Source organism: Ailuropoda melanoleuca, chromosome 5 (genome assembly GCF_002007445.2).
Source record: "Ailuropoda melanoleuca isolate Jingjing chromosome 5, ASM200744v2, whole genome shotgun sequence".
NCBI lineage: Eukaryota > Metazoa > Chordata > Mammalia > Carnivora > Ursidae > Ailuropoda > Ailuropoda melanoleuca.
Window position 1 is genome coordinate 88346142 of NC_048222.1, and position 22652 is coordinate 88368793.

At 35.0% G+C, this 22652-nt stretch overlaps 1 protein-coding gene across 8 annotated transcripts in view; it reads left to right on the plus strand.

The window, feature by feature from the left end:
• Positions 1-22652, plus strand: part of NEK1 (NIMA related kinase 1) — a 229862-nt gene that overhangs the window by 106830 nt on the left and 100380 nt on the right. For 7 of the 8 annotated variants that reach the window (XM_019798524.2, XM_019798525.2, XM_034661388.1 and 4 more), the window contains 2 exons: positions 21482-21565; positions 22000-22083. In XM_019798524.2, coding sequence (XP_019654083.1) covers positions 21482-21565; positions 22000-22083 — 168 coding nt within the window. The remainder of the gene's footprint in view (positions 1-21481; positions 21566-21999; positions 22084-22652) is intronic. The other variant, XM_011223585.3, reaches the window with a different exon arrangement.

Sequence of the window (22652 nt, forward strand, 5' to 3'; positions counted from 1 at the left end):
ATAGCTTCTACAGGATTCTTCTTCTCAGTCTTTAAATGCTGATATTCTCTGGAGTTCTCTCCTTGGTTATTTTCGCACTGTAAATAATATCCTGGGGTGTTCCCACATATTTTTCAATCAGGGACTGATGACTTCAATATCTGTATCAGTTATTCAGACTCCTCTTGACTTCTGGCTACCTGCCTTCTGGACAACATTTCCTAGGTGTTGCACTGGCACCTCATTTTTTTTAATAATAATTTTTTATTATGTTAGTCACCATACAGTACATCCCTAGTTTTTGATGTAAAGTTCCATGATTCATTACTTGCGTATAACACCCAGTGCACCATGCTGGCACCTCATTTTTAAAATTTTCTTTTATTTTTAAAATTATCATACAGTAAGATTAACTTTATTTTTCTTTTCCAGTTCTTTGAATTTTAACATATGTATAAATTCATGTACTCGCCACCACAGTCAGGATACAGAACAGTTTTGTCACCCCAAAACCTCTCTTGTGTTATCTCAATACAGTCACACACTCCCTCATCCTGGCAACCACTGACTATTCGCCATTACTCTAGTATTGTCTTTTCAAGAATGTCTTACCTTGTATATATATGTATACATACATATAATAGTATCTAAACTTTGGCAGTTGGCTTCCTTCATTTATTTTAATGATGTTCTACGAAGTTGTTGCATGTATCAGTAGCTTTATCTTTTTTGTTGGTGTGTAGTATTGCATTATATGGACGTGCTACAGTTTGTTTATCCATTCACCCATTGAGGGACATTTGGGTTGTTTCCAGGTTTTGGTAATTATGAGTAATGCTGCTTTGATCAATCATTTACAAGTTTTGTATAAGTTTTTATTTCTCTGGGGTAAATATCCAGGAGTGGGCTTGCTGGATCATATGATGAGTGTGTATTTGACTTGATTTAAAAATATGTCAAACCATCTTCTAAAATACTTGTACAATTTTGCATTCTTATCAGCAGTAAGTAAAAGTTCTGCTTGTTCCGCATCCTCATCCTCATCAGCATTTGATATTGTCAATATTTTTTATTTTAGCCATCTAGTCCATGTATAGAGGTATCTCTTTGTGTTTAATTTGCATTTCTGTAAATGAGAGTGACGTTGAATAATTTTTCATGAGCTTATTTGTCATCTTTAAAACCTCTTTAGAGAAGAGGTTCATTGTGTGTTGTTTTCTTATGTTGCTTTGAGAGTTATTTTCTGGATACAAGTCTTTTATCAGATAAGTGATTTGCCTTTATTTTCTCCTAGTTTGTAGGTTAGTTTATCATTCTCTTTATACTTTGCAGAGCAAAGTTATTAGCTTTGATGAAGTCTAAGTTGTCATTTTTTTGTTTTTATGGATCATATTTTGACATCATGTCTGAGAACTCTTTGCCTATCAGACAGTAACAACAGTGTTCTTATTTTTTCTTTTAAAACTTTTATAGTTGACTTTTTACCTTTAAGTCTGTGATCCATGAAAACATGTTTTTATTAGGGTAAGATACACATAACAATTTACTGTCTTAACCATTTTAAAATATACAATTCAGTGGCGCTAAGGACATTCACAGTGATGTTTTCCTTCTGTTTGATTTCTGTTTATTTTGTTCTTTTCTCATCTTTTAAGGTCAAAGCGTAGATAATTGAGACCTTTCTTTTTCTCTAAGGGTATTGTATGCTGTAAAATTTCCCTCTAAGCACTGCTTTAGTTGTATCAACAAATTTTGCTGTGTTGTATTTCCATTTTCATTCAGTTCTAATTCTAATTTCCTTTGAAACCTTCTCTTTGGCCCATGGATTACTTAGAAGTGTATTGTTTAATTTCCAAGTATTTGGACATTTTCCTGTTATTTTCAGTTACTGTTTCCTAGTTTTATTTCATAATGGTCGGAGAACGTACTCTGTAGGATTTCATTCAGTAGTTTTACATTTGTTAGGATTTGTATTTTGATCTAAATATGATCTGTCTTCATGAATGTTCCACATGCAGTTGAAAATAATGTGTATTCTTCTGTCAGGTAGAATGTTATACAAGTTTCAATTAGATTCAGTTAGTTGGTTGTGTTTTTAGTATTTCTTAATCTGTGCTGAAATTCTGTCTATGTTCTGTTTTACACTGCAGTAGGGTGTGTTGGAGTCTTCAGATATAATTGTGAATTTGTCTGTTTCTCCTTTGAGTTCTGTCAGTTTTTTCTCCCTCCTCCCCACCCTTCCTCCGGCTTTTTAAGAATATATATTTAGGATTTGTTGGGCTTTTTTTGGTGAATTGGCCTTTTTGTCAAAATGTAATCTCTTTTTATTCCTTGTGTTAGTTTTCTTTTGTAGAATAACAAATTACCACAACTTGGTGGCTTTTAACAACACATATTTATTATCTCATAATTTCTGTAAGTTAGAAGGCTGTATACAGTTTAGCTAGATCCTTCACTTAAGGGTCTCACTTGGCTGCGATCAAGGTCAGCTGGCCTGCATTCTTACTTGGAGGCCCAGTTGAGGAGGGATTCACTTTCAAGGTCATTCATGTTTTTAAGACAGTTCATTTCCCTGTGGCTTAATGAATGAGGGCCCCAGCTACTTGCTGGCTGTTGGCTGGACTTCTCCCTCAATTCTAGAAACATTCTGAAGTTCCTTGCCACATGGACTTCTCCAGCATGTCTGCTTACTTCATTGAGCCAGAATAGTCTATGGAGGGACTGTGCTAGCAAGACGATGATATATAATGTAACAGTTACAGGACTGACATCCTATTATCTTAGCCATCCATATTTTATTGTTTGGAAGCTAATCACAAATTCTCCCCTCACTCAGAGGGTGGGGATTACATAGGGTGTCCGCCACAGGAGGCAAGGCTTCTGGAAGCTACCTTAGAGTCTATGTGCCACATTCGTGTTAATTATTTTCGCTCTGAAGTCTACTTTCTTTGATATTGATATGATCATTCTAGTTTGTTTCTTTTGATTAATGTTTGCATGGTATATCTAGTTCTATCCTTTTAATCCACCTGTAATGATTGATTTGGTGAATTTTTTGTACCGGATCTATAATTGGTTTGTGGGGGTTTTTTAAATCCATTCTAACAATTCCTTTTTTTGATCAGCGTGTTTAATGTAATAGAATTATATTATTACATTTAGTGGCATTTAATGTAATTATTGATATGTTTAGATTTTTGCATAACATTTTATTATTTTTATGTTCTTTTTATTTCTCCTTCTAATTTCTTGCTGACTGTAGGTTATTTGAACACTTTTTATCACTCCATTTCAATGAATCTCTTCTGTTTTTGGCTATGTCTTTCATATATTTTTTAGTGGTTGCTAAGGGGATTAAAAACATACTTTACTTTTCATAATAAACATGGTCTTACTTCTTCAGTTGGAATGTAGAAATCTTTCCACCATCTAGGTCCCTTTACCCTCTCTTATGCTATAGTTGTCTTATATATTACATTTACATACATTTAAATCCCCACCAAGCAATGTTGTAATACTTGCTTGCAACTTTAAGTGTATTTCAGAACTCATAAAGACAGGAATACTTTGTTACATTTACACAAATATTTACCATTTCTCTTGCTATACCTTCATTCCTAATGTTCCAGGTTTTCTTAAATCGTTTCTGTCTGTAGAAATTCCTTTAGCAGTTCTTTTAGATCGGGCCTGCTAGCTACAAATCCTCTTATTTCTGATGTAGTATTTTGGGGTTGATAGCTCATTTCTTTTAACATTGAAAACATGTTACTTCACTTCTTTCTGTCCTATGTAGTTTTTAATGAGAAATCCTCACCTACTCGAATTATTTTTCTCCTATAAATAATGTCTGCTTTTCTCTGGATGCTTTAAGATTTTTTTTTGCTTATCTTTGGTTTCAGCACTGTCTTTGGCATGGACTTCTTTAGGTTTATTCTGTTGGTAGTTTGCTAAGTTTCTTGAACCTGTAGATTTATGCCTTACATCATTTTTGAGCCATTACTTCTTCAGGTTTTTTTTTTTTTAGCACTGTATTCTTTCTCTTCTTCTCTGGGTCTCTTATGATATGAGTGTTAGATCTTTGTTCTTGTTCCACTGGTTTGTGAAGCTCTGTTCAGTTTTTTCCAGTTTCTTTTCTATTACTCAGTTTGGATAATTTCTATTCTGATTTCAGGTTTTCTTACTCTTGCCCCTTTCATTGTCACTCTGCTTATTTGACCCATCAATGGGTGTTTTTTATTTTGGCAATTGTATGTTTCATTTCTTGTGTTTCCATTTGGTTTCCTTTATATCTTTTTTTTTTCTTTGCTAAAACTTCCTATTTTAACCTTTTTCACCACTATTCATGATATTTCTCAAGCACTTTTATATAGTTTCTTTAAAATTTTTGTCAAATGATGAGCACTGGGTGTTATATGTACGTGATGAGTCACTAAATTCTACTCCTGAAACCAATATTACACTATATATTAAGTAACTAGAATTTAAATAAAAATTTTGAAAAAAGGTTTTGTCGAGTAATCATCTGTGTCATCTAATCATAATCTGCTTATTGTATTTCCCAAGTAAATTGAGATTTTTGTGGTTCTTCATATGCTAATTTTGGATTGTATCCCGAACATTTGGAATATTACAGTATTACTCTGGATTTTGTTTAAATCATACAGAGATTGTTGATTATATTTGTTTTAGCAGACAATTGACCTGTCAGGCCCAGGCCACAAGTTACTACTTTTCTGTCATGTGCTGTAGTTCTAGTTTACATTTATTTTCTCAAAGTCTTATAGTGCCCTTCAGATCTGTCCTGCAGTGTGGTCTGAGATCTGGGTAGAAGTCTAGCTGTTAGCTCTATTTTCAAAGTCTTTGGTATGCAGAACAGGATTATATCCATACATACACAGGTTATCAGTAAGCCCAGGACTTTATAAACAACTCAGGTCATTTTCCTGAGCTCCACCCATTCTGCCAATGACTTGATGCTTTTCCATTCCCTGGGGCTCCACTTTTCAGTCTCCAGATGTAAGCCTCGGATCTAGGATTTCATCACATTTAGCCAAGAATGGGTGGTAGGAGAGAGCTGGGTGATGACGGAGAAGGGAGAGGGATAAAAGCAATAGGTTTTGGCTCTACCTTTTTGGCACTGAAGTGTCACAGACAAAAGTTTCCCTCCCTCAGAGTTTTGCTTCCTGTAAACTGCCTGTTGCTGTCTCAGCTGCCACCACAGCAGTGAGTTTTCCTGGGGGCTACAGCAAAAGAGAAAGTTAAAAGGAGAGAGAAAAAAAAAGTGTGGAGATTTCCTCCTTTCTCCTTAAGTTTTCCAAAGAGTTCCCTCTGTTTGGTAAGCCAGAACTGGACGTTTGTTTGTTTTTACCTGTCATTACCAGAGTGCTCAATTCCAGGTTTTTGACCAAGTTAGGTTTGGCCAGAAGATACCATAGTTTAAAAAATAAATTACACACTCACCATGTACTTGATGGTGATACTTTGAGTTTTGGTGTTCTCTTATTTGCCTGCTGCTATTTACTTTTCAGAGTCCTCAAATGTTCTGTCCAGATTTTATAATTCCATTCAGTGGGAGAGGAGCGGTAGCATATTTCATCCTACCCAGAACTGGAGCTTTGTGATACCTCATTCTTATTATTTTAATAACTAAATGCATTTAATTATTTTCAAACCTACTGCCTTTGCTGTATTACCCATCTTACTGTAAGAATCACTATTAAAGACGGCTTGACTTTGAGGTTTTGGTTTGAGTTACTGGGAATTAAAGTGATCTTTCAGAATCTTCTCTCTTGTCAGTGGTCCACCCAACTCATATCCAATCAGTGACTAAATCACATGTGTTCTACCTTCTAATTATCTTGTCTCCTTCTTTTTTTCTTTTTTCCTTCTTTTTTCTTTTCTTTCTTCCTTTCTCTTTCTTTCTTTCTTTCTTTCTTTCTTTCTTTCTTTCTTTCTTTCTTCATTTAATTAATTTATTTTTATTATTTCTGCCCTAGTTGAAATTCTGAGGATTTTCTCTGCTACTCTTTTCATCTCTTTACTTCTAATCTTGGATCCTTCTTTCTTTCTTCCTTCTTTTTTCTTTTCTTTCTTTCTTTGAAGATTTTATTCATTTGAGAGAGAGAGAGCATGAGCAGGAGGAGCAGCAGAGAGAGAGGGACAAGCAGGCCCCCCACTGAGCAGGGAGCCCAACACAGGGGTTGATCCTAGGACCCAGATATCATTGCCTGAGCCAAAGGCAGACGCTCAACTGACTGAGCCACCCGAGCGCCCTAAGATTGGATCTTTCTAGTGCATTTTTTACTTGAGCTGCCACAGTGGTCTTTCCAAAGCAAATTTGAATGCATTGCTCATTTGCTTGAAGTTATTCAGTGGTTCTTTATTGCCTGGAGGGTAAATTAAAACCTCTTTAGCTTAGGGGCGCCTGGGCAGCTCAGTCATTAAGTGTCTGCCTTCGGCTCAGGTCATGATCCCAGAACCCTGGGATCGAGCCCCGCATCGGGCTCCTTGCTCAGCAGGAAGCCTGCTTCTCCGTCTCCCACTCCCCCTGCTTGTGTCCCTCTCTTGCTCTCTCCATCTCTGTCAAATAAATAAATAAAATCTTTAAAACAAACACACAAACAATCTCTTTAGCTTGGCTGAAAGCTTCCATCCTTTGGCTTTCTTACTGCTCTGGATTTTCCTCTCTCTCTTACTTTCTTCACTTCTTTTTTTTTTTTTTTAAAGATTTTATTTTTATTTTTTTGAAGAGATAGAGACAGCCAGCGAGAGAGGGAACACAAGCAGGGGGAGTGGGAGAGGAAGAAGCAGGCTCATAGCGGAGGAGCCTGATGTGGGGCTCGATCCCATAATGCCGAGATCACGCCCTGAGCCGAAGGCAGACGCTTAACGACTGTGCCACCCAGGCGCCCCACTTTCTTCACTTCTTAAACTTCAGCAATACCAGAGGAATTTTTTACCAGAAGTCCCATCTCCCTTATCTTCTCGGAGAGAGAGTTCATGGTACCTTTCTGTTGCCTTGTTAGCTTGGGGACTATTGCAGAGGGTGTCGGAGAGATTCAATGGGGAAGAGTAAATTGGTTTCCTGCTGTGAGGGGGAAGATGATTAACTATAGCAATAATTACCATTATTATGTACAGTGTGTTATAAAGCTTACAAAAAGCTTTCTGATATTTTTGGGCTTCATTTATCTTCATAGGAACTTCAAAGTATAGTCATTGTATTGTCACCATATGAAAGAGTTAATCAGCTTTAGTAGTTAGAGAAGCTTAGGGAGGAGAGAGTAGGAGAGGAGTATGGTAGACATCTCAAGGAGTACTTCAGAGCCTACCTTGAAAAAACAATCAGAAATCTGTGGGAATACTCATTCATAGTGTTATGTGCTGTCACTCAACCCTGTGTCACGTAGGAAGACTCTCCTTAGCCCAGCATTGTTGATATTGGAAAAAGATCACTTAAAGTAAGTAAATAGAATAGAGATCCACATTTTGTAGTAAAGAATGAAAAAAAGGTTTGGTTGGGATTTTACCTTGAAAAATACAATTTAAAAATTATTTTGTTTTGGGTATTATATGTAAGTGATGAATCACTAAATTCTACTCCTAAAACCAGTATTATACTATATGTTAACTAACTAGAATTTAAATAAAAACTTGAAACAATAAGTAAATAGACAGAAAGAGCCTGGAAATACATTCAGGAGGCATGTGAAGAAATACTCCTATATCTGTGTGATGTTTAATCACATGGCTTTTGTTTTATCTATTCCATCTTGAGAAATAATAAAAATTTGTTTTTCTGTAAAAAATAAAAATTATTTTATCTTATATTTTTATCAGAATTTTGGTTATATTTAAGTCTATATTAATTTGAAAGTAATTTAGGGAGGATTGTAATTTTTCTGATAGAATTGTATAATGAAATACAGTATGTGTTTTATCAAATCCAAGATAGAACTGTAAGGCATACTGTTATTTTACATATGACTAAAGGAGAAAAAGTGTTGCCAGTTTAACTGATGCAATACTTTTTATTACTTAACTTTTATTTTATACTTGTGAAATAACTTTAAGATTTTTATTTTCTAATTGTATCATTCTTGTGAATACATAAAAAGGAAAATATGAGTGAAATTAACTGATAAAGATATTCATTCCTAAATCTACTTCACATTTATAATTTGACTTTCCAGTCATTATTTTATTTATTTATTTATTTATTTATTTATTTAAAGATTTTAGTTATTCACTTATGTATGAGACAGAGAGCACAAGCAAGGGAAGCAGCAGGCAGAGGGAGAAGCAGGCTCCGGTGAGCAAGGAGCCCGATGTGTGACTTGATGACTTGAGCCGAAGGCAGATGCTTAACTGTCTGAGCCACCCAGGCATCCTATCATTTCTTTTTTAAATTAGGGTCATTGATGTTCATGTTTTCTCAAATAATATTATCCTCTATGACTCCACGTGCATTGAGATTTCAGCATTTCTTACAAGAGTACTCCAGTTTTGTCTCTTGGAGTTTTTCTGAAGTAGTTAACACCAGTCTGCAAATTTGGTTGCTAGCATTTTCTTGTTCTTATTAAAAGGAATCAATGGAAGGTTTTCAACAACTAGCAGGGGTCATGTTTCCTTTTGAACAAGCCCATAAGTGATTTCTTATATCAAAACTTAAAGGGGTTACAGTTGTCCAGTTATGACACCAAGAAAGAGAAACTAACAAGATTTAGACATCACTCAGGCATAACATTTATGTTATAACTGATTTCTGGCCAACAGTTGATGAGATTATAACAGAGTATGAGATGCCATTGACTATAAGATGTACCCCATTTCATATAAAAGAAAACCATTTTTTAAAAATGGCTGAGACTTTGGCAGTTTTCTAAAGACCATTTCTTAGTTTTTTAATAACCAAAATATTTTGAGGAATCAGCATTATAATTCTTCGCAGTTTTCTTTTATTCACTTAATTTATCCTGTCATAGGTATAGATGATTTTGCATCTGATTTGAACGATTTTACAATATTACTGTCATTGTCTTTATGAAGTCTTTCATCTTTGGCAAGATTTGCAGTTTCCTTTGTCATTCATTTTGTATAACATCCAGCAGTCAGGGAGAAATTGACTAACAGAGACCTTGATGCGATGAATGTGAATAGAAACTGGTGTTAAATGGGGATGGAATAATACCTGGGAACTAATTTTATAGTGGTCATTTGGAGCTGTGACTCTTTATTTCTCAAGTCAACGTTGTAACTAGTTAAATCTTTATATAACTGTACCTGGAGCATAGTACCTTAATGAATATTTATAATAACTCTGACTCTTCAAGAAAAAAAGTATCAGTGATTTAAGGCAGCATTATTTATTGATAAATATTAATAGTCATCATTTGTACAGTTGGAAAATGTATATACATTTCTCCTGTGGTTTATTCTTATAATCATTCATAAAATCTCCATTTTGCTGATGAAGAGAAGCAGTTTTAAAGAGGTTGTGACACATGCAGGTCTCAAACCTAGTATGTGTTTTCTAATACATTTACAAATCACATTATAAATAAAGTTAAGATTTTTAAGAGTCTTAAAAATTAATCCTTTGGAGTTAGAAAACTGCTGTAAATTATTTGCTCAGTATGTTTTATTAAGTGCTTTGGGAAATCATAATGAATTATAACGTTGCTTCTGTGGCAGAATGAAATTAAAGTCCCTGACGTGTAAGCATTTGGAACATAAATAATTTTTAGAGATTTAAAGAAAATGTGGATTTCAAAATAATTTTATATGCTTGTATATGATTTCAAAATTTTCCCTGTTTGGGTCACTGAAATTTTCAAAAAATGAAAAATGAAATCTTCAAAGGTCAGGGAAACTAATAAGACTCAGCCAAATGGTTTGCTTTCTTCTAAACAGTATGAATAAAAAGTAAAGTAACTCACAGTCAAATCCTGACAATAATTCTTTGTGATAGGAATTATTGTTCCAAAGTTAACAGGTTTTGAAACCAGCTCGGACTCCTTAGTACTCTGCCTAAGATCACATAGTATGCAGAGGCAGGGTGTAAGCCCAGTTTCCTGACTTTGGAGATTATGCTTTTAGATATTTTACTATGTTCTTTGTTCCTTTTTAAATCTCATATTAGTATTTGCTTTAATTTAAGTAAAACTTGTAGACATGATAATTTTGTAGAGCAGGTGTAGACAAACGTTTTCTGTAAAAAGGCAAGTAGTAAATATTTCAGGCTTTGCAGTCCATATTGTGTCCTACAAAACAAATGGGTATGGCTGTGTTCTAGAAAAATTGTATTTACAAAAACAGGCAGCAAGCTAGATGTGATCTGGGTTTTATAGTTTGCTGATTCTTGTCAAAAAGTATCATAATAGCAAGTTAGTTCTTCAGTACTAAGTTCTTTATTGAAACATTTTTTTCAATTCTCTAAAAAGTATTCTCTTATCCTTCTAAAGTAAAATGTTTGGTACAAAGAAAAGAATATATGTAATATATGTGTAAATTATTAAACAAAATAATATATGCAGGAGGGTAAAGCACTAATAAGTTCAGTCTATATACTGCTCTCTAATCTAGGGATAGGCAAGTATTTTTCTGTAAAGGGCCAGATAATAAATATTTTAGGCTTTATTAGCCATAAGGTCTGCAAACTGCATTGTGGCACAAAAGTAACCGTAGACACTGTAAATGAATGAGTGTGGCTGAGTTCCAACAAAACTTTATTTATGAACACTGAAATTTGAAATTCTTGTAACTTATATGTGGTCATGAAATATTCTCATCATTTTTTCCACCATTTAAAAACGTGAAAAACCATTCTTAGCTTATGGACCATACGAAAATAGGTGGAGACTGGATTTAGCTTGTTAACTGTAGTTTGCAATCCCCTGTCCTAACCTTTTTTTCTGCCTTCTCCCAGAGGTGACCATTATTCTGAATTTTGAATTTATCATTACTGTGGATTTTTAAAAATATTTTTTTCCAGTTATGTATATGTACCTACACAATGTAGATTTCTGTTTTTATTTTTGAGCATTCTAAAAATTATACTGTGTATAGACTGGGACTTGGTTTTTTCCATTCAGCATTATTTTTCTAAAATTCATTCATGTAGTTGAGTGTAGTTGTGTAATACTCTGTTGTGTGCATATACCACAGTTATTAATTCTTCTGACATTAGGTATTTATTTAGTTGGGTTTGAGTTCTGCTTTGAACATTCTTGTACATGTTTCTTGGTACAAATGTGCAAGAATTTTTCTTGGTTATTAGTTTTCTTCCGTTGAGTAACTTAGAAAAACTTCTGGATTATTTCCCTTGAGAAATGTTACTTTCTTATTAAGTCATCTTAAATCATTCTGTATTTACTTATACTAATGGAAAAATGCCTTAAAAATGTACAGGTAAGGGTTAAACATTTCATTCATTCTTTCACTCATTTATTTAACATCACACAAACATTTATTAGCTGTAGTATATTAGGTTTTATGCCAGCAAGAGAATGTAAGATAAGCAATAGATAGACAGTTAAACCAACAAATAATAACAGCAGCTGTTTACTGAAAACTTAGTATGCCAGGCATTAATATTAAGTATTTTATATATATTATCTCTGTATTAGTCTTCTAGGGATGTTATAACAAAATACCACAAACCAAGTGGCTTAAGCAACAGAAATGTATTATCTCACAGTTTTGGAGGGTAAAAGTCCAAGATAACATGTCTACAGGGTAGGTTCCTTCTGAGGGCTGTGAGATAGAATCATCCATGCCTCTTTCCTACCTTTTGGTGGTTGACTGGCAATCTTTAGCATCCCTTGACATTAGAATCATTATCTTGATATCTGCCTGCATTTCACATAGTGTTCTCCCTGTATGTGAGTCTGCTTCAAATTTCCTTTTTATAAGGACGTCAGTTGTATTGTATTAGAACCCACTCTAATATCATTTTAACTTGATAAAAATTTATTTCCAAATAAGTTCAAATTCTTGAGTACTAGGGGTTAGGACTTCAACATATGGATTTTGGAAGAGCATAGTTCAACCCATAACAATCTCTTTAAGACTTTACAACAGTCCCATGTAACTGTCAAACCTTAATAATACTGGTCCTATCATAGAGTATACTGCATTACAAAACCCCTAGCTACTAAAAAATAACTTAAGCACAGTTCCAGAACAAAATGGCATAAACCCTCTTTTCCCTGCTTCTCCCTTCTAAATAGAATTAAATACTCTGGAAACAATTAACATACAACTATAGTAGGATTCTATATGCTGGAAAGAAGATGAACTAACTAGAGACCTCGGGACTTAAGAAATAGCAATGTGGTTCCCTGGTGTTTCTTTTTGTCTTCCGTATATTGTGGGCTGGGTGTTGGCCATGCTTGCCTCCCAGATCCACCATTAATTAAAAAAAAAAAAAAAAGCAGAAACAAAAACCAAAAGCCTGTTCTCACTTGCCAAATTACTGGGAAAGAGAAATCTCAGGATCTGCCACAGCAGGATCCTGTTGTAAGCTGTGGACAACAGTGAAGCCTCAAGCTGCCCCGACCTCATTTCACAACTAGTGCATGGGCAGGTGACTTGGAGGGCGGTTTGACCCATCAGTGGCAACAAAGCCTTGGACAGTCCCAGTTCGACTCAACATGTAGGGCACTAGCAGGTGATTCCATCTATCCACAACAGAGTAGCAGCCACAACGCCTTTGTACCTCTTTGCCCTCCACCTAGCAACATAAGAAGACCCAGACCAAGTGTCATCTGCCTCCTGTTCTCAGAAGGTCTTCCAGTAACAGGAGGTGGCTCAGGGAGGCAACTTTCATCCTCACAAGATAGCACCAGGAGAGACTGAGCAGGAGCACCATCAGCACCAGAACGATGAAGCAGATTAGAATAATATTACAAGGGGGGCGCCTGGGTGGCACAGCGGTTAAGCCTCTGCCTTCAGCTCAGGGCGTGATCCCGGTGTTATGGGATCGAGCCCCACATCAGGCTCTTCTGCTATGAGCCTGCTTCTTCCTCTCCCACACCCCTGCTTGTGTTCCCTCTCTCGCTGGCTGTGTCTCTCTCTGTCGAATAAATAAAAATAAAATCTTTAAAAAAAAAAAAAAGAATAATATTACAAGGGTTCAGGAAAGCAAACTGTCATCAGAGCTAAAGCCCACAAAAGTAGGCCAGAACCTAAATGCTAGTCCTAAATGGAGCTACTCCTGCTAAAATTGAAGGTATTAAGAATTTTCAAGTAATAAAAAATCACTTGTCATACCAAGAAGCAGGAAAACCACAACCTGAACGAGTAAGGCCACAGTGCTGCCACTATTATCGAGGTGAATTACATATTGGAATTATCTGACAAAGATTTTAAAGCTGCTTAAAATAAATGCTTCAGCAAGCAATTAAAACTCTTTTGAATGAATAAAAAAAGGAAAATCTCAGTGAAGAAATAGAAGTTATAAAAAATATCCAAATGGAAATTATATTATTTAGAAAATATAATAACCAAAATTTAAAATTCACTGGAGAGATTCAGTGCTAGAATGGAAATGACAGAAGAAAATTTTTCAGTCTTAAGAATCTGTAGAACAATAAGAAGAAATTTAACATTTTTAAAAAAAATACATTCACTCCTTTTTTTTTTTTAAAGATTTTATTTATTTATTTGACAGAGAGAGCCAGCGAGAGAGGGAACACAAGCAGGGGGAGTGGGAGAGGAAGAAGCAGGCTCCCAGTGGAGGAGCCCGACGCCACATTCAATCCCAGAATGCCGGGATCATGCCCTGAGCCAAAGGCAGACGCTTAACGACTGAGCCACCCAGGTGCCCCGAAATTTAACATTTCTATCATTGGAGCCCAAAGGACAAGAGGAAGAGTGTGGGACGGAGAAAACTATTTGAAGAAATAATAGCTGAAAACTTTCTGCATTTGGCAAGGGACATAAACCTACACATGTAAGAAGCTGAGCCAACCCCCAACTAGGATAAATCCTCACCAAGCAGTATTATTAAATTTCTGAAAGTAAAAGACAAAACAAATCTTTAAATGTTGAGACAGAAATGACATATTACCTATAAAGCAGCACCAATTTGAATGACATCAGATCCCTCATCTGAAACCATGGAGTACAGAAGGAAATGACAGCATTTTTCAAGTGCTAAAGGAAAGGAACTGTCAATCGTGAATCTTTTATCTGAGGAAACTGTCCTTCAAGAATGAAGCAGAAATAAAGAGCTTCTCAAAGTAAACTAAAAGAATCTGTTGTCAACAGAGTAAATAAAATTGCTAAGGACAAAGAGACAGAGACATTATATAACAATAGAATCATTCCTATAAGAAGTTACTGCAATCCTAAATGGATATACACCAAACAGTGGAGCTTCAAAATATATAAAGTGGAAACAGAGCTGAAAGGATAAATCAAATCCACAAGTCTAGTTTGAAACTTCAACACCTCACTTCTCAGTGATTGATAGAAATGCTAGCCAGAAATTAGCAATGATACAGAGTAGCTAAGCACCATCACAAGCTACCAAGTTCTAATTTACACTTGCAGAGCATTCTACCCAACAATAGCACAATACATTTTTTTTTCAAGTGGAAATGAGTTAACATGTAATGAGACATTCATGAAGACAGACTATGCTGGATCATATGAATACATGAGGGAATTCAGAAGAATCAAAATTACACAGAGTATAATCTTTGAACATCAGAATAGAAAGATGACAGGAAAATCTGCAAACAACTGAAAATTAAAACACTGATAACTAAGATGGGGTCAAATAGGAAATCTAAAGGGAAACTTAAAAATGCATAGAACTGAATGAAAATAGACACACAACATATTAAAATTTGTGAGATGCAGCTAAAACACTGCTCTGAAGGAAATTTATAGCACTAGGTGCTTATATTAGAAGAAAGGCCTCAAATCAGCACTCTTAAGTTTCTACCTCAAGATGCTGGAAAAAGAAGAGCAAAATAGACTGAGAGCAATTAGAATGGAGGAAATCATTAAATCAATGAGATTGAAAATGGGAAAATTATTGAGAAATGTAATGAAACACACAGCTTGTTCTTAGAAATTGAATGAAATTGATAATCTCTAGTTTGACGGCAGTAAAAACAAAGATGACATAAATCACCAATATCAGGAATAAAACAAGGGTTATTACTACAGATCTTGTAGTGAATAAAAGGATAACAACAAGCACCTTGACACTCATAAATTCAACAACTTAGAAGAAATAGACCAAGGCTGAAAACTACAAATTACCGAATTGGAATAGATATCTTAAATAGCCCTGTAACTTTTAAAAATTGAATTTGTGATTTAAAAGCTATCAGTGATTTTGAACATTTTTGCATGTGTCTGTTAGCCATTTGTATGTCTTCATTGCACTACTGGGTATTTACCCCAAAGATACAGACGTAGTGAAGAGATGGTCCGTATGCACCCCATGTTCATAGCAGCATTGTCCACAATAGCTAAATTGTGGAAGGAGCTGAGATGCCCTTCAACAGATGACTGGATTAAGAAGATGCGGTCCAAATATACAACGGAATATTACTCAGCCATCAAAAAGAACGATTTCACAACATTTGCAGCAACATGGACAGGACTGGAGGAGATAATGCTAAGCGAAATAAGTCAGGCAGAGAAAGACAATTATCATATGGTTTCACTCATTTATGGAACATAAGAAGTAGGAAGATTGGTAGGAGAAGAAAGGGAAGAAGAAAGGGGGGGTAAACAGAAGGGAGAATGAACCATCAGAGACTATGGACTCTGGGAAACAAACCGAGGGCTTCAGAGGGGAGAGGGGTGGGGGATTGGGATAGGCCGGTGATGGGTATTAAGGAGGGCACATATTGCATGGTACACTGGGTGTTATACACAAGTAATGAATCATGGAACTTTACATCAAAATATAGGGATGTACTGTATGGTGACATAATAAAAAATTATTATAAAAAATAAATAAAAGCTATCAAAAAAAGAAATCTCCAGGCCAACCTGGTTTCACTGGAGAATTTTACCCAACATTCAAAGAAGAATTAACCTCAGTTTGATACAATGATATAATCTCTTATAGGAGATAGAAGGAGTATTTCCCAACTTATTTTGTGGCCTGTATAATCCTGATACTCAAGCTAGACAAAGCACAAAAAAGAGAAGTACAGACTAATACATCTCATGAACCTAGACACAAAAATCTGTAACAAAATTTTGGTGACTCTAATCCAAACATGACAAAGTGGGATTTTGTCTGGAAATGCAAATCATGTTTCAATATTAGAAAATCAGTGTGATCCACCATATCAGTAGGTTAAAGAAGAAAAATCATATATCAATTGATGCAGAAAATCTTTTAACGAAGTTCATGACAAAAACTGTCAGTAAACTAGAAATAAAGGGAGCACCCTTAACTTCATAATAGGCATCTACAAAAAACAACAACAACAGCAACAAAAAAAACCCCTTAAATCTAACTTCGTACAGATAGGAGACTAAATGCTCTCCCTCTACAGTTGGGAAAAAGGGAAGGACGCTTGCTCTCACCACTCAAATCACAACATTGTACCGGAAGTTCTAGTTACTGCAGTAGGGCAAGAAAGAGAAATAAAAGGCATACAGAGGTGAAAAGAAGGAAGGAATAAAATGATTGCTATTTCCAGTTGACATGATTATTTGCTTAGAAAATCCCACAAACTCTACAGAAACTCTCCTAGAACTAAAAAATGAGTTCATTATAATTAACAGGATACAAGATTCAGTACTTAAAAATCAATTGAATTTCTATACACTGACAATGAACAAGTATATAAAAATACAATACCATTTACAATTGCTTTCAGAAAATGAAAAAAATTAAAACATGCAGGATTTATGCAATTAAAATGACAGAATATGATGAAATCAAAGAAGATCTGAATACTTGGAGAATCATACCATGTTCATGAATTGGAAGACTCAATGTAGTAAAAATGGCAAGCTGTCCTAAATTGATCTATGTTTAGTGCAATTCCTAGTAAAATCTCAGGAACATTTTTTATAGATACAGACAAACTTATTCTAAAATGTATATGGAATGAGAAAGGTCTTAAAATAGTCAAAACAATTTTTGAAGAATTAAGTGGGAAGAATGATTCTTCTTTATATTAAGGCTTACTTACAGCTATAGAAATCAAAACAATATAGTATTAGTGAAGGGATAGACACATAGATTAATGGACCAGTATGGAAAACCCACAAATGGATCTATAAAAATATGCCCCACTGATTCTTGAAAAAGAAGCAAAAGCAATTTGTGGAGGAGGGATTGCCTTTTCAGTATGTGCGCTTGAGAAATTGGACTTCCATTCATAGGCAAAAATATGAACCTTGACCTAAACCTCACACCTTGTAAAATAATTAAAAGAGACCATACACTCTAGGGAAAAACATAAAATTGTAAAACTATTAGAAGAAGGAGAAAATTTCGGCCCTCAGACTTTCTCAGACTTGGTGTCAGAAGCACAATCCATAAAGGAAAACGTTATAAACTGGACTTCATCAGAATTAAAAACTTTTGTTCTGCAAAAGATCTTGTTAAGAGGAAGAAAATATAAATTACACTTGGGGAGAAAATATTTGTAAACCCCATATTCAGCAAAGGGCTTGGATCTAGAACACAAAGAACCACCAAAACTCAATGTTAAAAACACTGAGAATCCAATTAGAAAATGGGCAAAAGACATACTAAACATTTCATCAAAGAGGATGTACAGATGGCAGGTAACAGCATTAGCTATGTGGGAATTGCAAATTAAAACCACATTAATGTATCACTACACACCTATCAAAGTGACTAAAAAGTGATAAAAACCAAATGCTGGTGATGATGTGGAGAAACTGGATCATTCATTGTTGGTAAGAATGTAAAGTGATACAGCCATTCTGCAAAATAGTTTGACAATCCCCTTTAAAACTAAAAATGGACTTACCATAGGTAATTCTACTCTTGCATCTATGTCCCAGAGTAAAGAAAATGTGTTTTCGCTCAGAAACTTGTACATGAATGTTCTTAGCAGCTTTAACTCTTAATAGCCAAAAAGTTGAAACTACCCAATGTCCTTCAGTGAGTGAATGAATGAACAAATTATGGTATATCTATACCATGGAATATTACTTAGCAGTAAAATGGAACAAACCATTGATTTATGCATCCAATACCTTGAGTGGACTGCAAGGAATAATATGAAGAAAAAACAGTCCATCTCAAATGGTTACGTACTGTATGATTCCAATATGTAAATTTTGTGAAATATAAAGATGGAGAACATATTAGTAGTTGATGAGTGTTAGGTATGGGAGTAGTGAATATGGCTGTGAAGTATATAGTAATGGTACAATTGAGTATCTTGATTATGGCGGTGGTTACATAAAGTTATATGTATGATAGAATTGCATTAATACAGATACATAATACGTGCCTATATAACTGCTGAAATAAGTTTCCTGGCTTTGATAGTGTACTGTAGTTATGCAAGATGATAAAATTGGGAGAGGCTGGATGAAGGGTCCATGAAAACTCTCTGTACATTTTACATTTCTGTGAATCTATATATTTCAGACTAAAATGTTTTTAAAAATTGCTTCAAAGTAACTCAGATTTTTCTACTTAAAGTTCTCAAATACCATGAAAGGAAGATACAGTCTATAGTGATACTCTCTTCTCCACCCACTCTTTTGTAACTGTAGATATTTCCATTCATCTTTTCATAGTTCACCTCACATCTTTGCCCAGCCTTGCCTATTTCTTGTTTTCCTTCACCTTCCCACTCTCTGACTCATATCTCAAAAGCTCAAGGAACTGATAAGCTAATGCCAAGATCCCTTTGAGGAGGGGAAGAAAATGAGGGGGCAGTAGCCTTTGGTCAGGATCCAAGAAGAGACAGGCAGAGCACATTCATATAAGAATACTTTTTGTTCTGGCATACCCATGAAGTAGGCGGTGTTGTTATGCCCAAGCTTACAGCAAGTTTAAGTAATTTTGCTGAAGGTCAGCAATGGTTAGGTGACATTGACAAATGTGTGAACTGACAGAATTTGGAGTTTTCCATAGTCTGTGTTTTTAACCGTCATAATATACTGCCTGTCCACCATTATAATACACTGATGAACACTACTGCAGACAGTATATATAAAAATGGAATGGCATATAACACTTAACTGACTGGAGGAAGTATGAGCAAGTGATTTGCATTTTGGAAGATGAGTAGAGTTAGCCATTTTAAGATGAGTGAAATCATGGCATAGTCTATAAACCACAAGTAGTTCTCATGGCTAGAACATGGCATGGGCAGAGATAATAGATATGGCTAGGTCAGAAATGGCCTTATCTGCCATACAACAATAGAATGTGGATTATATTTTGAAGTTAATGGGAACCATTGAAAGATTTATGTGGGCTTTGATGTGAAAGAAACTGTTAAAAAGGTTACTCTGCATTGTAGAGAATAGACTGGGTAAGGAATAGACTAAGGTGTAATGATAAATTAGGAAACTCTTGGAAAGTCAGAAATCAAGAGAAGAGAGCATGAGCTAAGGCAGAAACTAAAGGAATAGTTAGAAAGTTAGGAGGAGGTGGACTGGTAATTTGACAGTCATTTGTTTTTGGCAGAGTAGAAAAAGAGGCAAAGATAACTCCCAGCTTGCTTGCTTGGGTGGCTGATGGTGATCTATAACTGAAGTAGGAATAAAATCCTATAGTAAAAAGAATGGTGAAGTCAGGTTTATAAATTGTTTGAGGTAGCTTTGCTACATAAAGAGTGGAGTTGTCCAGATGTCAGTTGAATATACATAGATGTTTAAAAAAAAAAAGGACTGCAAGGTTGATTGAGATTTGGGAATTGGCAACATATGGTAAAGCCTGGGAATGAGAAGAGAAGCAGGACCAGAGAACGAACCTTGACAAAATATTGACATTAGTGACGAGCCAAAGAAGAGAAAAGCCTGGGAAAAATAGTGAAGATTGATTGGAAGAACTCAGGAGAGAGTGCTGTTATGAAAGAGAAGAGAGATTTTTTTTTCAGTGTGTGAATTATAGAACACTATTTGGTGGAATATTATGAATACTATATAGTCAGTTAAGAATAATGTTTTTAAGAAAAAAAATGTTTTTAAGGATATTGAATGTGAGGAAAGACAATATTAAAATTAATTAATATGCTGATTAATATTACAGTAAAATCAGAAGAACTATAGTAAAATTCCAATTTTGTAAAGATAAAATGTGTATGTATTTATACATATGAGAAGGAAGTTTGGAAGTGAATAACCTGAGACACTAGGTGCTTCGGTTTGTTGACTTGTGAATGATTTATATTTTATAAGTTTTCTCCAGTGAACATATATTTTTGTGAGAGGAAAAAAATACTTATATGGATTCAGTCAAACTAATTTCTAGTGGAAATATTAATTGCAAAGTTTACTCAAAAGGGTCCATTTGAATTGTGAACTAGGAAGTCAATGGTAACCTTGAAAATTTTCAGTCTTAGTGGGATTGGAAACCAGATTGTAGTAGGTTAGAAAGTAAATAGGAAAAAAAAGGAAACAGGAAGCAGGAAAATGAAGGTCATGAATATAAAAAACTATGCATTCAACAAGCTGATAAAAAGACATTAGATAGGCAAGTTAGACACTGACAGTTTTGGGGCACCTGGGTGGCTCAGTCGTTAAGCATCTGCCTTCAGCTCAGGGCGCGATCCCAGAGTCCTGGGATCGAGCCCCGCATCGGGCTCCTCTGCTGGGAGCCTGCTTCTTCCTCTCCCACTCCCTCTGCTTGTGTTCCCTCTTTTGCTGGCTCTCTCTGTCAAATAAATAAATAAAATCTTAAAAAAAAAGAAAAAAGACACTGATGTTTTTTTCAGGAAAAAATCTTACAGCATAGTTGTGTGCTGAAGAAAGAGAAAATGGATAGTTTGACAATCTGGGTTTTTTTTGAAGGATATTAATAATTTCTAACAAGGACATAATTCCATGTTTATGATAAACTATTTAAAAATGATATCAGTTTGTGATTGAATATGATCATTTGCAGTATAGTAACAGGACATGCCCAAGTGTAGAGTTTGAGTTCAGATATTTAATATTGTATCTGTATATTTAGTATGTAAACAAATGTGTAGAAAAGATAGGCCCTTTACAGAACAAAACTTTGATTTCGGATTTAGCTAACTTCCAAAGCAGTTTTAAAAACCTGATTACTTAAATGACTAATAAAAACATAGCTGGTCTCTCTTTTGAATAATTATGTTTGGGGTTTAATTCCTCCTTCTGTTCTCAATGAATGTATTGGTTATATTGATACGGGAAAATGCCAGGGTTTATCTAAGTTTACCAGCTAGAAATGATCAGTGTTTGCCAAATGAAACAAAGTGGCACCTGGATATTCCTAGGTAAGATGCTAATGTAGCCTTAGTGATTCTTTAAACTTAGTACATTAAATGATGAACAGGGAATCCTGCAAAACCTGGCAGCTATGTATGGAGGCAGGTCCAGCTCTTCAAGAGGAGGGAAGCCAAGAAACAAAGAGGAAGAGGTATGCTTCCCGCATGTTCGCTACCTCCGTCACATAGCCATTTTGAGTTTATTGCCTTCCTTTCTTGCATGGTTTAAATTCTTAACAATTATTTAAGGATTTTGTAGGTCTAGAGGGACCTGTTAATATAATTTGACTGACATGCTGTGTCATAATTTTGCCCCATAACTGATATTCAGTATTCTGAGTTCAATTTCTTTTCTTTTGATAAAATTAAAAATTTATAATTATAATGTGTTTCTTTTCAGAAATAAGTTGATCTAAATTAAACACTTGAAAGCTAATATTACATTTCCATTAACCAGATTTTGAAACTTTTATTTCTTGTATTCAGATTAACACTTTTCTTTAAATTAAAAAAAATTTAGCAGTAAAAATGTTGATAGTTTTTTCTTTAAATTAAAATGCTGTATGCTTTTTTTCTCTCCTTGTAGGTATATCTGGCAAGACTGAGGCAAATAAGACTGCAGAATTTCAATGAGCGCCAACAGATTAAAGCCAAACTTCGTGGTGAAAAGGCAGGTTGAAAAATAATTTTTAAAAAAGTAATTGAATGACATTATAATAGATTAAAAATGCTATGCCACTGGAGCGCCTGGGTGGATTAGTCAGTTAGGCATCTGCCTTTGGCTCTGGTCATGATCCCGGGGTCCTGGGATAGAGCCCCAAGTCAGGCTCCCAGCTCAGCGGGGAGTCTGCTTCTCCCTCTCTGCACCCCCCTTTCCTCTGCTTGTGCTCATGCACATTCTCTCTCTCTCTCAAATAAATAAATAAAATTTTTAAAAAAATAATAAATGCTGTGCCACTAACACAACAACTGATGGAGTTAGAGTCAAAGATCAGAAAACTATACGTAGAAAGAAAATACATTTTAGATGTGGGATTTAAAATTGATAAGACCATTTTTTTTCCAGAGGAATTCTGAGAGGAAAATATAAGTGGTACCTGTGATCATTCTGTATCATTCTATTTTTGTCTTTTTTTCCATTCATTGTCCATAAGAGTTGGTAGTTGTGGATAGTTCATTTGCAGTGCAGGAGAGAAAATTAGTAGTGTTGAACAATTTACCATTTTATATTTTTAGGTG